Raw genomic sequence first — 13,838 nt, 5'->3', positions numbered from 1 at the left:
GCAACATCTGCAGATACAAATGGATGCAATTCAAAACATTTTCATGAATTTTTTGCCTGAGGAGCTTGAGCCTTCCCATTGTCCCTCTCGTACGACAACTGTCTTTCTTTTGGCTCCTCAAACTCAGACACAGCTGAGATCCCTGGGTCTCAGCTACAGGCTCCCTGAGCAGGAGAGAAACCATGCAACCACACAGCAGCTGGAGTGTACCTGTCTCCCTGTGCCTGCAAACCCACCAGCAGTTCTGCAGGTGGAGGAAGCCTTTCCCCAGCCTGTGCTCCTGTATCTGATTCCATGGCTACTCAACCCTTCTCCAGCATCACTTCAGGATACAGACATTGCTTCTCTATCACCCATAACTGAACACATCAAACAGGGAGTCGCTCTCCCCTTCCCATCCCTCAGAGTTCCTCCCAGCATGGGCAGATATTGCCTTCCCTGCTGGGATGGTGAAGGAGGAGACACCTCAAGAGCAGGCTGGGATTTGGAGGATTTGTGTTCTCTAAAGAAGAGACTGTTCAAAATAATTCAGCACTTTGCAATCCAGACAGAGGCTAACGAGGTGACCCCAGCTCTGCATTCAGCAGAGGGGCATCATCTTCGAAAATGTGGTTTACCACACAGTGTGTGCTGATTTCATATCAACAGCATTGCAACTGGGACCAAATATGTTTGAGAAATCAAAGTTTCTCCTGGAGACAACAACTTGTTTTGGATTGGAGCAAAAATTTTTCTTGACTGTGCACCATGATTGAAAGAAGTCTCTTTTACTGTTCTAAGATGTTTATCAGGAAGAGCAATATATCTTTAAAATCTTAGGGTAATATTTTCTGCTAGGTGGAGAAGATGCTCAATATGATCATATAGTCATGAAATCACCTGGGTTGGAAGGGGCCTTAAAAATCATCTCATTCCAACCCCCTGCCATGGGCAGGGACAGCTTTCACCATCCCAGGTTGCTCCAAGCCCTGCCCGACCTGGCCTTGGACACTTCCAGGGATGGGGCAGCCACAGCTTCTCTGGGCAACCTGTCTCACTCACAACCAGGGTCTCACCACCCTCACAGAGAAGAATTTCTTCCCAACATCCCATCTAATCCTGCCCTTTGTCAGTTTGAAGCCCCCTTGTCCTGTCACTCCAGGCCCTTGTAAATTGTCTCTCTCCATCTTTCTTGCAGGCTCCTTTCAGGTCCTGGAAGGCCACCCCAAAGCTTCTCTTCTCCAGACTGAACAATCCCAATTGTCTCAGCCTTTCCTCATAGCAGAGCTGCTCCATCCTTCTGATCAACTTGGTGGCCTCTGACAGATCTATTCAGGGGTGCCCAGAAACCTTTGGGCAACAGTCCCCTCTGCAGCCCTTAACCCCACAGCAGGAAGCAGGAGGTCCAGGCAGGTCCTCCAGCCCCTCCAAACAGGGATTCCCCCCACACAGTGGGGAGGTGTTATTGCACCCCAGGCTCGTGCCAGAGGGAGCCTTTGGGATGGCTAAAATGAAATGGATGAATCCCATCAGCAGAGACAAACTGACAATGCTGTTTCTCACCATCAGACAAAAGACAAAGTCCTACATTCACCTCACCTGCAGTGCCTTTGTGACTAAGGTTTTGTCTATGACGTATTTTACTTATTTGAAAAGATGGACAGACGAAAAACATTTAATCTAAAATATTCTTGTAGGAGTAACGCCGCAAGCAAGATGATTCTCATTGATCTGTAGATTTGTAGGATGATTAGGAAGGATAAAATCCTCAGCAAACAGCTCTGAAAAGTGGGCCCGTGCTCACTTGGACTTCAAGTTGTCCAAGAATGTTGATAAGATGTTTAGTTATTATGCATTATTCCCCCCAAACACGCTCTCTGGAACACAGAGCATGCTCCAGGGCATGAAACAAAGTGGAGAATTGACTTCTGAGGGCCAGCAGGAAAATAAATTGATAATAATTTTATTGATAATCAGTTGTACTGACAAGAGTAGCATTTGCAGGACCCTGATCCAGGTTTCTCCCAGTGGGTACAGGGAGCAATGCAGGACAGTGGGACAAGATGGAGACAGAGGACACTGTGCCTGTGCTAATAACTGGGCAATACATGGAATCTTCAAGCAAAGAAAGTCTGTAAACTTTCCCTAAACTCCACAGACATTTAGCTTGTCCAGTACTGTAACAATAAAAATCATTTGGTTGGCCTCAAAAATCCAGATACACAACAGGGTATTCAAAATCTTCTGTGGATGAGCATGCAATTAACTTTAGGACATCCCAAAGGGCAACCTGTACTGCTTCCAGGGCAGAGGAATCACCCTGCTATGAAAAACCACAAACACTCTATAATTACCCAGCCACACCAAGCATAGCCATCACCCTGTAATTCAGTGGTCAGCAGCTATAATGTCAATGAAAGGAAGCTGCAGAATGTCTGTGGAATTTAAAATGCTGCTAAATATTGGTTTGGGGGTCAGATGAGTAAGAGGTGGAGAAGGAAGCAGAAAGGTAGATAAAATATTCTTTTGCTTATTGCAATCACAGCAGGTAGAAAACTACTACTGAAAAAAAAGGAAGAGAACAGAGAAGCTAAAATTAAGATCAAGACCTTCCCAGAAGAGCTTGAAGTGGTTCATTTATCCCTCTGCTCATGAGGACACTTTACCTCAGTGTCAGGAGCAAGGTTTCCAAACCCCACCCGCCAGAAGGGGTTTGTGTGTGCAACACTCCTCTGGCTGCAGCCAGTGACTTCTGAGTGCAAGGGATCATCCTTCTCACCCAATAAACCTACACTGCTCCACTTCCATGCTAGTTTAGCCAGAAGCAATGGAGCCAGTTGTGGGAACAGGTTGGAAAGAAAGCTGCTCTGCCAATGGATATCTGGAAATCCTGCTCTTTGCTTCCAAGCAGACCAGTAGGAAAACTCCAGCTATGAATTGAAAATCAATTTATAAAGAAACCACGATTAAATATGGGGTAAAAATGAAGAATATGCTAGATGACATTGTATATGACTGTCAGCTCTATTCTAGGTTGGCTACATACTGCAACTTTAATTGGGTCACAAAGTAGAAAATGAAAATGTTTCACTAACCAAGATGATGAATGCTATGACATTTGTTCTCCAGATTGGTGATGATTATTTGGGGACATGAATAAACAGCAAAGTTAAGATGAAGTTTGGGTTTCCACGGACAAGAGGCAAGCATAAATAGAAAACTTTACCCCAAATTTCTAACTTGTTCCATAAATCACAAATGGAAAGAATCCAAATGTGCAGACTTAGGAAATGTATAAATGTTCCTGCTGAGCACGTTTAACTTTCAGTATCTCAGCCCCACCAGGAGTGAAATAGCTGCCAATGTGTTTCATGAAATCTTTAAAACCAGCCAGCCCAAAGCCTGGCAATTTATTAGTAAAATTCCAGGAGGATTTTACAGAGACCTGAAAAGCTGCTTGTAGAAGAGAGAATATAGAGCTAGATCTCGATCTGATGTAAAACAGGCAGCTATGAAATACAAGGTGCCAGCACAAGCTTTAAAAAAAAAGTTTCTTAGAAGGAAGGATGAATTTGGACAGGCTTGTGTCTTCTGGGAAGAGCTGCCAGCCATGGCTGTGCCTATGAAGGAGACAACTGTCCACTGGGTGAGTCTCCAGCACCCACCAGAAGCTCACAGAAGAAACTTCTGATTCTTTTGGATATTGCTAAACTTTTCACCCAGGTGTGCCAGCAGAGAGGAAAATCTGGCTGCAGAGGCTTAATGGTCTGTGGGTACCTGTGCTATGGATTCATTCTGGCTGTGGATCAAGAATTTGATGTGTTCTGTTCTCACTAATGCACGGACAGCCAGACAGAGACACCTGTGACCTGTGACCCTGCAGGTACCTGTACCACAGTACCAGGAGCCACCTAACAGCTACACCCATGAGTTTGTCTGTGGAGACATAGAAATTTGAAGACCTTGATGTGAAAAACATATTAGCAAGAGGATTTAATGACTCATCACCATGGAAATAATTCTCTCTCTTCTCATCTACCAGGTCATTCCTCTCTTTTGTGTAGAAATTGCAGACAATCACTGTTCTCTCAGTTCAATGCCATTAATTCTCCTTCAGTCTACATTACAATTGCTACTACAATTAAATGTTGATTTAATGTCCCTCAGTTATATTGTGTAGCCTCTATAAGGCTCTCTTCTCACAGGTTAGTTAAAAGCTAAACAACACGGTCTCCTAACCCTGATCCATCAGCCAATTCCTTATGTGTGGGTGGAGGAGCGTGCACAGAGACCCGCTGAGATCAGTGACATTTCATACTGACAAAAGGCATCTAGACAGGCTAAACTCAGCACATCCTAAGTCAGGACATCTTTTTCTTCTCAGATATGTACCTTCCAACTATTTTAATTGGAGTGAGTGAGCAGTTGTTTGCTCTGACATCTCCCCTTCCTTCTGCTGGTAGGTTTTCTGTTTCGATGACTCTGGGAAAGCCATTTGTCCCCACTGCCCTACAGCTGACCTATGATGAACAGGACACAGCTTCAAGTTTCCCTGGATGTGGGGTTGCTATGCCTCAGTGTCTCAGGGCCCTCATCTGCTTTGGGTTATTGTCCATCACTGGTGGCAGCTCAACCCTCGCCACTGCAGCACAGAAAAGCCACACTGCCTCAGACCTCCTTGCAGTGTGAGCCTTGCTCAGAAACAGACCATCAGGGTGGCTCAGACTAACTCAGGCTCAGCCTAAAGGCAGGCTCAGAGAGCTGACACAGCCAGGTACCACAGCTCTGCTCAGAAGTGGCACCTGGCTGGGTCAGAGCTGTGGTGTCTGTTTGCACTTTGCATCCATTTTCCCAGGTAAGTGGCTGTTTTAGAATGCTTCACTTTTCTTCTGCCATATCTCAACACATTCCCAAGCTAAAATGTGAAGTCGTAAGCTGAACAGGAACCACTTGAATCACTTGCTTGAATCCTGCTGTTGCAAATTCCTACCAAAAGCAAACTCTATTCATCCAAGCCAGGGCTGAGTCGGGACTGTCTGGGGGATCTCTGAGCCCAATAATACAACTCCTAATGAGTTCCTCTGTACCAATCTGTCAGAAAACAGCAACAGTGTGAGCGTGACATGGAAAAAAATCTCCAAGTTTAACATTTCCTCTTCATTTTCAAGCAGTGGGGTACATACCCAGAAGGGCTGGCGGTGGGTACCTGCTCATAGGGTTGTAACAGTGACATAGAGAAACATCACATGCAAGAAAACCTATCTAAATACACCCAATTTTCATCTGAATGACTGCAGTGGTCTAGCAGGTGTTTTGGGCAATCAAATCAAAACAAACCTCCAGAGCTACCTGTCAAACAGACAAAGACAGCCTGAAGTCATGAAGAACATGGGGAGTTTTACATGAGCAAAATCTGAATAAGGGTTTAAATTGGAGAGATAGGAAGCTGCTCCCAAAAGGAAAGTACACAACATCTGGCATGGTGCTGGGATGCTGCACCATCTCCATCTGTGGCCCAAATTCAGCAAAGTATCTGCCACACCTTTTCAGAACAGTATCTGCAATTTAGCTCACTGCAAACTCTCCCTCAGCCCTGGGATATACCTACTAAAAGTAATTTAAATATTTATTATTTATATTAACGAATCAGAAGGTTCCAATCTAGGCCTGGAAACCTAAAATACCCCAAATACATTTAAAACACCAGCAATGTAGGTGTCCTTATTTACTATTTAAGTATCTGTCAAACGCTGGCAGTGTTATCAAATCATGAATCAGGACAGAGCTATTTTATTTCCAGTGGAAATGCCTGAACCTCATTTAATCTGTTTTGGCTTTTGACCTGTCAGAACCCATGTGGGATGAAGCACTGAGCGAATTACAGAACAACAGCAACTTCTACTGTGCCCAGATTGTTGATTAAAGTAGAAGGCAAGCATTTGCAGGGTCCACACTCGAGTGAAATGCCTTTCCTATTCAGAAAATCAGCAAGTTCAGTGCAAGATTTTCTGCAGTGCTGCCTCCACTTATATTACCCAACTGTGACCTGAAAGTGAAAACAGCTATAAACACATATGAATCATCTTCTTACGTGAATTTTGTCCAGGTTCAGACAGGTAGCCTGGATTGTTAAGCTGTTTTTACCTTACTATGCTGTGGTTAAAGCAGAGTTGAGGTAGGAAATGTACACGTGTCAGTTTTAAAGCTGGCATTGTTCCTTTAACACGTGAATAAAATTAAAACAAATCTCAGCCCCATAAAAAGCTGGATTCTGCAGGCTGAGAAAAAAAAACAAACCACACAGTTTACTCCTGCAATGAATGCTCTGAAAAAGGCATTTTCCTGACATAAAACTCATTTCCCCACCCCCCCCCCCCGTTTTGGTTTTGCAGCGTGGTAGCAATAATGTTTAAGCCTGTTGGACACCACCTTATGAAACATGACACAAATCAGTTCACCAGGTGAGCATCCCACTGGTGTTTGCAGCCAGGGGCCCTGACACCAAAGACTTCCAAGTGGGAAGAAACCCTTCTGCACCACGTGAAAGATCAAACCAGAACATTTTGTTTTGTCGTTTTAGAGAGAGCTTGCTTGGATGTTGGAGCCTGGGAGGATAAATCAATGGAGGTTTCAGCTTCGGAGGCCAATTTGGAACAAAAGGAAACGTAAAAACATCGAGCTGTCCCAAGGGCCTCATGAAGTCCATTTGCATTTGTCTGTATGCTCCACGGAAGGGAGTTTAATTTGAGCACTTGCCAGCTATTAGCACGTGCTAATGAGACTCCAGCTACTGCCAGTTCAGGATGGGAACTGCAGGATTCCTCACAGAGCGGTGGGAGAGGGGTACTGGCAATCAAGGAGTTATCCTGAAGAGGCATTTCTCCTCTGGTTCCCACTAATTAAAGCCTCTTTCGTGGCTCTTTTTGAAAAGCCTCTTTTTAAACCCACCACTTGTGGTGGTCCAAGTGGCCAGCATGGAGACAGGATGGGCTACAGGGAGGGTCACAGGATGGGGCACAGCCAGGATCACCGTGGCTGCTTTCCTGCACTATAACTGTGTCTCCTTTCAGGTCAGTCCTTACCCAGACCAGGATCCCACTGATGCTGGGACACTGTCTGAATAAAGACCCGGAAAAATTATCCACCTTGACCAAAATGAGCTGATGATGTCTATGAGACCTGTAGGAATGGGAAACTAGAAACTTGGGAGCATTAAGTGCAAAGGTTCTTTACAGCTGTTGAATGTGTTAAGGTATTGGTCACTGCAGTGAGACACAACCCAGCTTGCAAGGCTGACCAACCCCCTGGGAGAGACAGGAACATCTCCATGTCCAGGAGGGATGGAGAACTCCCTGACATGCCCAGCTGGCAGGTTTAGCCTGTATCCTGCGTGACACTGAGGCGTGGGAAGCCCTGAGGCAGTGGCAGCCACCAGCATAACCTCTGGGTCACAGACTGTGAAGTGATTTCATTACAGTCACACCCTCGCTGTGATTTCCTCCGTTGGTACAAGGAGACTCACTTGCCATCCCCAAAGAGTGACAGGAAAATACACATCTCCTGCCCTGCCCAGCACAGTGTCTCGGGACAGCAGTGCTGGCAGGCACAGCTCCACACACAGCTTGTCTCACACAGCACACCCACCACATAACCCTGGGCCTCGTTTGCCTTTTGCCTGAGAAGAGCAAGCAGCGTTCAGTTCAATCAGAAATGAAAGCAGAGCCCATTCCAACAAACAGGGAGACAACAAGAGCCCCCAGTCCTCCTCTTGGCCACGGTCACAGCTCCTCTTGGGGCCAAGCAGAGCTGGGAGCGCGCAAGGCAGGGAGAGGGCTCTTGGAGAACAGAAGAACCTGCTTTAAGGACATGACACAGAGCTACAACAACGAGGGAGAGAGAGAAGTAGAAAGAGACATACTGGAGAAGCTGACCATTGCGAAATGCTGACACCGGTCTCCTGTGAATTCGATCGGACACCTACCGGAAGAGAGAAAACCAGAAAGAGAGAAACAAGATAGCAAAATGACACCCAAACAGGCTGAACTGAGGCCCCTTCAGGTCCCTTGCGTGGCTTCTATCCATCTGCTCTCAACCTTCACCCTTACCTGCAGCCCTAAGCCCTAGCCCAAAGCTGACACCAACAGCCATCCCTGACTAGACCATTCTACATCCACCGCTGTGCCCGGGAGGTTTTAAGGAGTGTGGTGCATTTTTTGTCTTCAAACATACTTTGCTTAGGATCTGGCATGTACAATCGCAAAGGCAGTTTCTCCAAACATCTCTGTCCGAAGAATCCGTTTGGACATCTGGAGGGGAAAAGGGGAGAAATCACAGAACATGTCTGGCACAGTTCTTGAGGTCAGAAATAAAAAAAAAGTGCATTGTGATGAATGGAAAAAAAATAAAGGCTTTACAGGTGTATTTAGTCTCTGCTTTGCTTTAACCAGGCACCTGCAAACATCAGTATTCCAGCTCTGGCTTTGACCTGGGCCTTCAAGCAGGCACCAAACCCTTCTGCCCTGTCCTGCTCTGCCTGCCTCCTTCCTTCTCACCTGCTAGAAGCACCAGCTGGCAGGAAGATTGAGATGGGCTGGATGCTGCTTTCAGAGACTCCAAGGAACTGCTCTCTAGACAAGACTGACAAGAGGCACCACAGAGCAGTGAGTGGCTGCTCAGGCGACAGCAAGCGTTGGGTATGGAAAGTGTGTCCCTGTTATCACCCCAGAAATATCCAGGGGTGTTCCAGGGAAAAAGGGTTACGTGGCAGTTAGAGAGAAAGCATGTGCAGAGTCTCTGTGTTAACAGAGAGAAAGGGACAGAGAAGAAAGCTGAGCCAAAGAGGTGTCACATGCTGTCCAGCTGCGAGGCTCTCTCAGGGTGTCCCAGCCAGTGTCACTTGATGGGTCAGGATGTGCCAACTCATGGCCACCAGTTCCACATTGGAATGATGCTGCAGTGGCAGGGAAGGTGCCCTGCAGATGAAGGACACCAGGCACAGGCACCAGCCCATGAGTATCCCCCCAGCTGAGCCATGTTTTGGGAGCCCAGGGACATGGGCAGGGTCCAGGAAGGTGCAGCAGCACCAGCACCCTCTGTGTCGTGTCCCACCACAGCTGCAGGTGAAGCTGGGATGCAGTGGGAGCCCAGCCTTGGGTGGTCAAATAATTCTCCCCCAGGCACTTGTCTCTCTCCCTCACTTCACATCTTTTCTTCTGGATTCCTTGGAGAGTCCCGCAAAGTATCCCCAGCTTTCTTCAAGTCCCAGCTCTCACCTGCCTGTCCCACAACTCACTCCCTTCTCAACCAGCCTCTCCCTCCTCTGAGCTTAAGAGGGTTTTCTCTTCATAGCATCCTAACATCTGTTTTCCAGCTTCCCAGGGTAAGTGGAGCTGCACACTCTGCACCTTGTACACGTCAGACCTTCCTGGGTCTCAGCTGTCACCCACAAGGTCTCGCTGTCCCTCAGTGCTGTCCCTCAGTGCTCTGCAACTGGTCAACAAGGAAGGGACTGAAAGACACCTCAGCAAAGAGCACATGGAGCAGAGGCCAAGTCTGATGTCAGTGGCTCAGCCCCTGGACTGCGAAGCACAGCAAGAGGCCAGAGCAGCCTTGACACAGTGTCCATGTGGTGGGATGGAGCAGGGCAGATCCAGGCCCAAGCCCAGGTTCAGGTTCAGGCTGCGTGCAGAACACCTTGATTTTTAGCAGTTGTACCTCACAATGGACATACACTGATCTGGGTCAGGAGATTGGAGGGAGCACTGGGGGGTCTCAGCTGTACAGACCAGGGGTACACCAGCCCACCAGTCAGGCCTGCAGGGATACATACTCCCAAATGGGAGAGGTGAGACCCAGCTGTGGTCTGGAACGGGCTTGAGGAGGCACCAGATGGCTGAGCATGAGGCAGGGCAAGGTGTCAAGATGCACCTCTGAATCCTGCATGATCCAAGGAGAAGATATAGCCAGTTAAAGGCTGCATAATCTCTCCATCTATTGTCCTTCTGGACTTCAACACCTCCACAACTTCAAACCTGTCCTTTCCTAAAGAACCATTTCCCAGTTCTTCAAGGCAGGGTTTTCCAGGTCCACGGAATATTCCACCTGCTATCCCTCTCACAGAAGCAAGCTTTGGAAAGCCCCGAATGGTCGACCCGGTTTTGACACTTGATTTCTTGCTGGATTTCACTGCAGTTTTGGGGGGTCTGCACTGTGCAAAAAAACACTGGTGCAGCTTCACTGCCCATGGCTAAATCTGGTTTTTGTGTTAGACAGCATTTGTTTTTTGGGACATGTCCATGTGGGAGTGTGCTGGGTGACCTCGAGGGCATGGCTCTGCATTGGACAGCACTGAGCTCCCCAGCCAGACACTTCAGCTTCTCAGTACCCAAGTCACTTCTGAAACTGGAAATTTGACTACCTGGTCAGGCAAATATCTTTGAAAAATTCCTTCTCTTTTCTCATTCTTGGACGTTCATCTTGAAACACAGGAAAGAGAGACACAACCAGCAATGTCATTTCAGCTGCCAAGGAAAGCCCAGCCCAAGGGGTGACCATCAGACATGAGGCCTCTTGACTTTCCCAGTGACAAAGCAGAGAAGGCTGGTGCTGGGAAGTGAAGAAGATGCCCCACTGGCAATCAAAGAGCACAAACCTGAGGCAGCTTGGGTGGCACATACTCACAAGGACATCCCTAGGGAAACAGGACTTTGGAGAAACCTCCAAGAGACTGCACTGGGGTTTGATGAAGGCATCCAAAATAGAAGGTGTCTTCCCAATCCTTTTTGAAGTTTACTCATCACCACTGACAGAGTCAGGAACTTATTCACAGTCTTCAAAGGAACCCAGTTTAGCTTGCAACGTGCTTCCCATTTTCCTGGGATCTGAGATTTCATGTGTGTTGTGAGCACACTGAAGGTCCTCAGGGCTGCTGCTGAATGAAGCAAACCTCCCACCCACCCCAAAAAGGGGTGCTTTGTCTGAAACAAGCTAAAACTGTCTCAGGTGCTAAAAACTTGCTCGTCTGCAAGAGGTGAGCCAAGGCTGGAAATCCAGCACGACCAAGGCTGTGTGTCCTTAAGGAAAGACTGAAAATAACAGTGAAAACGGGCGGAAGGAAATAAAAACCCGGAGAAAGAAATTGGTGACACATGAAAAAGCAAAACAGAAAGGTGTCAAAGAAGCTTTGATGCCATGACAGCTACCATATAGCCCATCTTCAGATCTCTGCAGGCAGCAGAGCGTGGGTGGAGAGAAGATCTTTCTAGACAGAAGGCAGTAGATAACTGTCTTCTCTGTGTCTAGGACAGCTCAGGCTTTTCATCTTTAGTTACTAGTGAATCAGCACTGGGAAAAGTGACAGAAGAAAAGCCCTCATGGACAGGAGCACCTTCTGTCACCTTCCAAACTAGTGTGCAAAGTGTTGAGGCACAAGTGCCGCTCTGGTGGACCTGGGTTCTGGCTCCTCATAAGGAAGGCTGCAGGCAGAAACAGTGACCAGGAGACCTCTGAGACCATGCAGTGTTTTTGGTTACTTTCTTTTTAGCTGCCTCGTACTTCTAGGCTGGTGAAGATGATTTGTTATTTATCACTGTAGCTCCAGATGTGACTTCTAGGAAAGAAATTTCCAGCGTGCATGGCACACGAGTCTCCCAGTCCAGACAGGAAGAGCAATGAATTCTGCATGCAGAATCTGCTGCCAGTGGTAAGGGCTTCTGGGCAGCTCTCCTTCAGTGAGGGATATACTAAAGTCAAGGCTCACCAAAGTTGAGAGCCATGAGATGGTCTTTGGTCATGGCATCCTTCTTCTTGCACATTTGATCCCAGGCCAAGAGATTTTGTCTGGCTCTCCCAGAAAAACAGAGTCCCTCCTTCTTTGGAAAGCTCTTCCAGGGACTACACACATGGTGGACCATTCCTACAAATATAACCTTTGGAGTTTCTTGTTCCCTCACTGCTGTCAGAGAGGCCCAATGGGTCTCTCCTCAAAGGCCAAGGGAAAAGGACAAGGGTGTGTCTGCAGGAACAGTCCTGGGGAAAGAAAAGGCTGCACCAACTTCTTGCAGACAGCACCTTGTCCCTTCTCCAGCCAGAGTCAAGAACCCTAAAACTGCCCTGGCTTAACTCCATCCCTCTGCTCCTGATTGCCACATCTCAGACTTACTTGCAAATGCCATTTGTAAAACTGGTCAGGGATTTTTCTGTCCAGATTCTGTTTTCTGTTGTTGCTGGAAAATGTCCGATTCTTTCAACTTTGACCTTGAGACCTCAAAAACATCCACAAAGTTTTGCTCTTGGGTTCAGGGTGAATTGCAGTGAAATATTTCCATGGTAACAAAAATGCAGTAAGATGATTAGCCAGATAAAGCATCTCAAAAAGTACAAACCAAAATGGTTTGAAGGACCCATTTCTGTGTTGTTTGCAGAGCACTTATTTCAGAAAATTGAGAAACTTTGACATTTTGCCCTTTATCAGGGCAGAGCAATAATGATTGTTAATTATTATTTGCTACTATTAATTGATAACATCATTATCATAAGGTTCCTGATGGAAGTAAAACTTTTACTGCCCAGCTGTTGATCTAAATATTGCAAGGGTCGGCACATTTCCTTTGCTTCCCTAGATCCTAATAATAATATGCCAAATTTGGTAGGTCTCATAAAGCAATCCATGTTACAGAAGAATGTGAATGAGCAGGTGCTTCAAAATAATGGGATAAGGAGAAGCTGTAGCAGAAGGACACAATGCACTGATGTAAGCAAATGGGAAAAAAAAAATGTTTCAAGCTTTTTTGTGCAAAGGGCTGAAAAAGAAGACAGTTCTGTCATTGTCCCCTGACCAGTCCCAGATGATCAGGCTCTGGAGAGCCCCAAAAGGCTGGACTCCACAAAACCACTGATGGGAAGAAAAGAAAGCAACCAGAATAAATGCAGAGGCCTTATCCAGAGCAGCTAATCAAGGCATGTTTGCTGTGCAGTGGAGTCCAAACCTCAGGGACATCCACTGCTGGGCTCGGTGAGGGCAACAGCGCCGTGGGCTCCGCGCCGTTGTCTTCACCGAGCCCTGGAGTTGCAGGATCAGCTTCCACACTCTGATGGGGCTCGAGGGTCTGATACAGCTACATGTGCATTAAACAGGACACAGTGAACAGGATGCACAGACGGGCCACTTGAACCTGAGAAGGTACCTGATGTCGTCACCCAAGATAAACAGCACGAAAAACGCAAGGAACGAGTCCTGGCTGGTTCAGGGGATTTGGAACAGGATGTGGAGATTTTCACCCCTAGCTCAACACTGAGGGCTCTGCATTTCCAAGGGCGTTGCAACACCTCCCCACAGAAGTGCTCGTATATCCATGGCAAAGTGACATCCCTGTGGTTGTGCAATGAGCACCAAATGCCACAGGGAGGGGTGGCACAGCTCTGGGCACTGCAGGAGAGCTGAGCAAGCCATGGCCATAGGAGATCTGCCTGATGTTCACCCCTGTGGATGGAGCTCTGGGAAAAACATGCCAAAGCTGCCAGCATAGCTAACCCTCCTGAATGACCTTTCCCTTTCCTGGGAAAATCTGCAGGCAGCAGTATACATGGAGGAGGTGAACGTGTGACTTTGAAAACTGATGGCTGGGATACATCAACTAGCTTAGAAATGAACTGATCTTTTCTCTTTTGCTTTGTTTTGGGTTTTGTTCTCTCTTTGACTTACACTTTTCGCCTGAGGTGCTCTGACCTCACTCCCTCAAGTAATGCAGTGCTGTCACCTCAAACCCAGAAAGTCTGTTTATCTGTCAGCATTTGTAAATCCTTCAGCTTGACTCCTGGTCCAAAATGATAAGGGGGTGTTGCTCTGTAGCATTGTTTAA

General features: G+C 47.0%; 1 protein-coding gene across 5 annotated transcripts in view; it reads right to left on the bottom strand.

Moving 5' to 3' along the window:
• Positions 1-13,838, bottom strand: part of NRG2 (neuregulin 2) — a 160,682-nt gene that overhangs the window by 14,866 nt on the left and 131,978 nt on the right. For 3 of the 5 annotated variants that reach the window (XM_064671522.1, XM_064671524.1, XM_064671525.1), the window contains one exon: positions 7,898-7,956. In XM_064671522.1, the coding sequence (XP_064527592.1) occupies positions 7,898-7,956 (59 nt within the window). Of the gene's footprint in view, positions 1-7,897; positions 7,957-8,208; positions 8,286-13,838 lie in introns of all 5 variants that reach the window. The other 2 variants (XM_064671523.1, XM_064671526.1) reach the window with 1 other exon arrangement.

Source organism: Pseudopipra pipra, chromosome 15, assembly GCF_036250125.1.
Source record: "Pseudopipra pipra isolate bDixPip1 chromosome 15, bDixPip1.hap1, whole genome shotgun sequence".
Classification (NCBI taxonomy): domain Eukaryota; kingdom Metazoa; phylum Chordata; class Aves; order Passeriformes; family Pipridae; genus Pseudopipra; species Pseudopipra pipra.
This window is presented reverse-complemented; position numbering and strand designations above follow the sequence as displayed.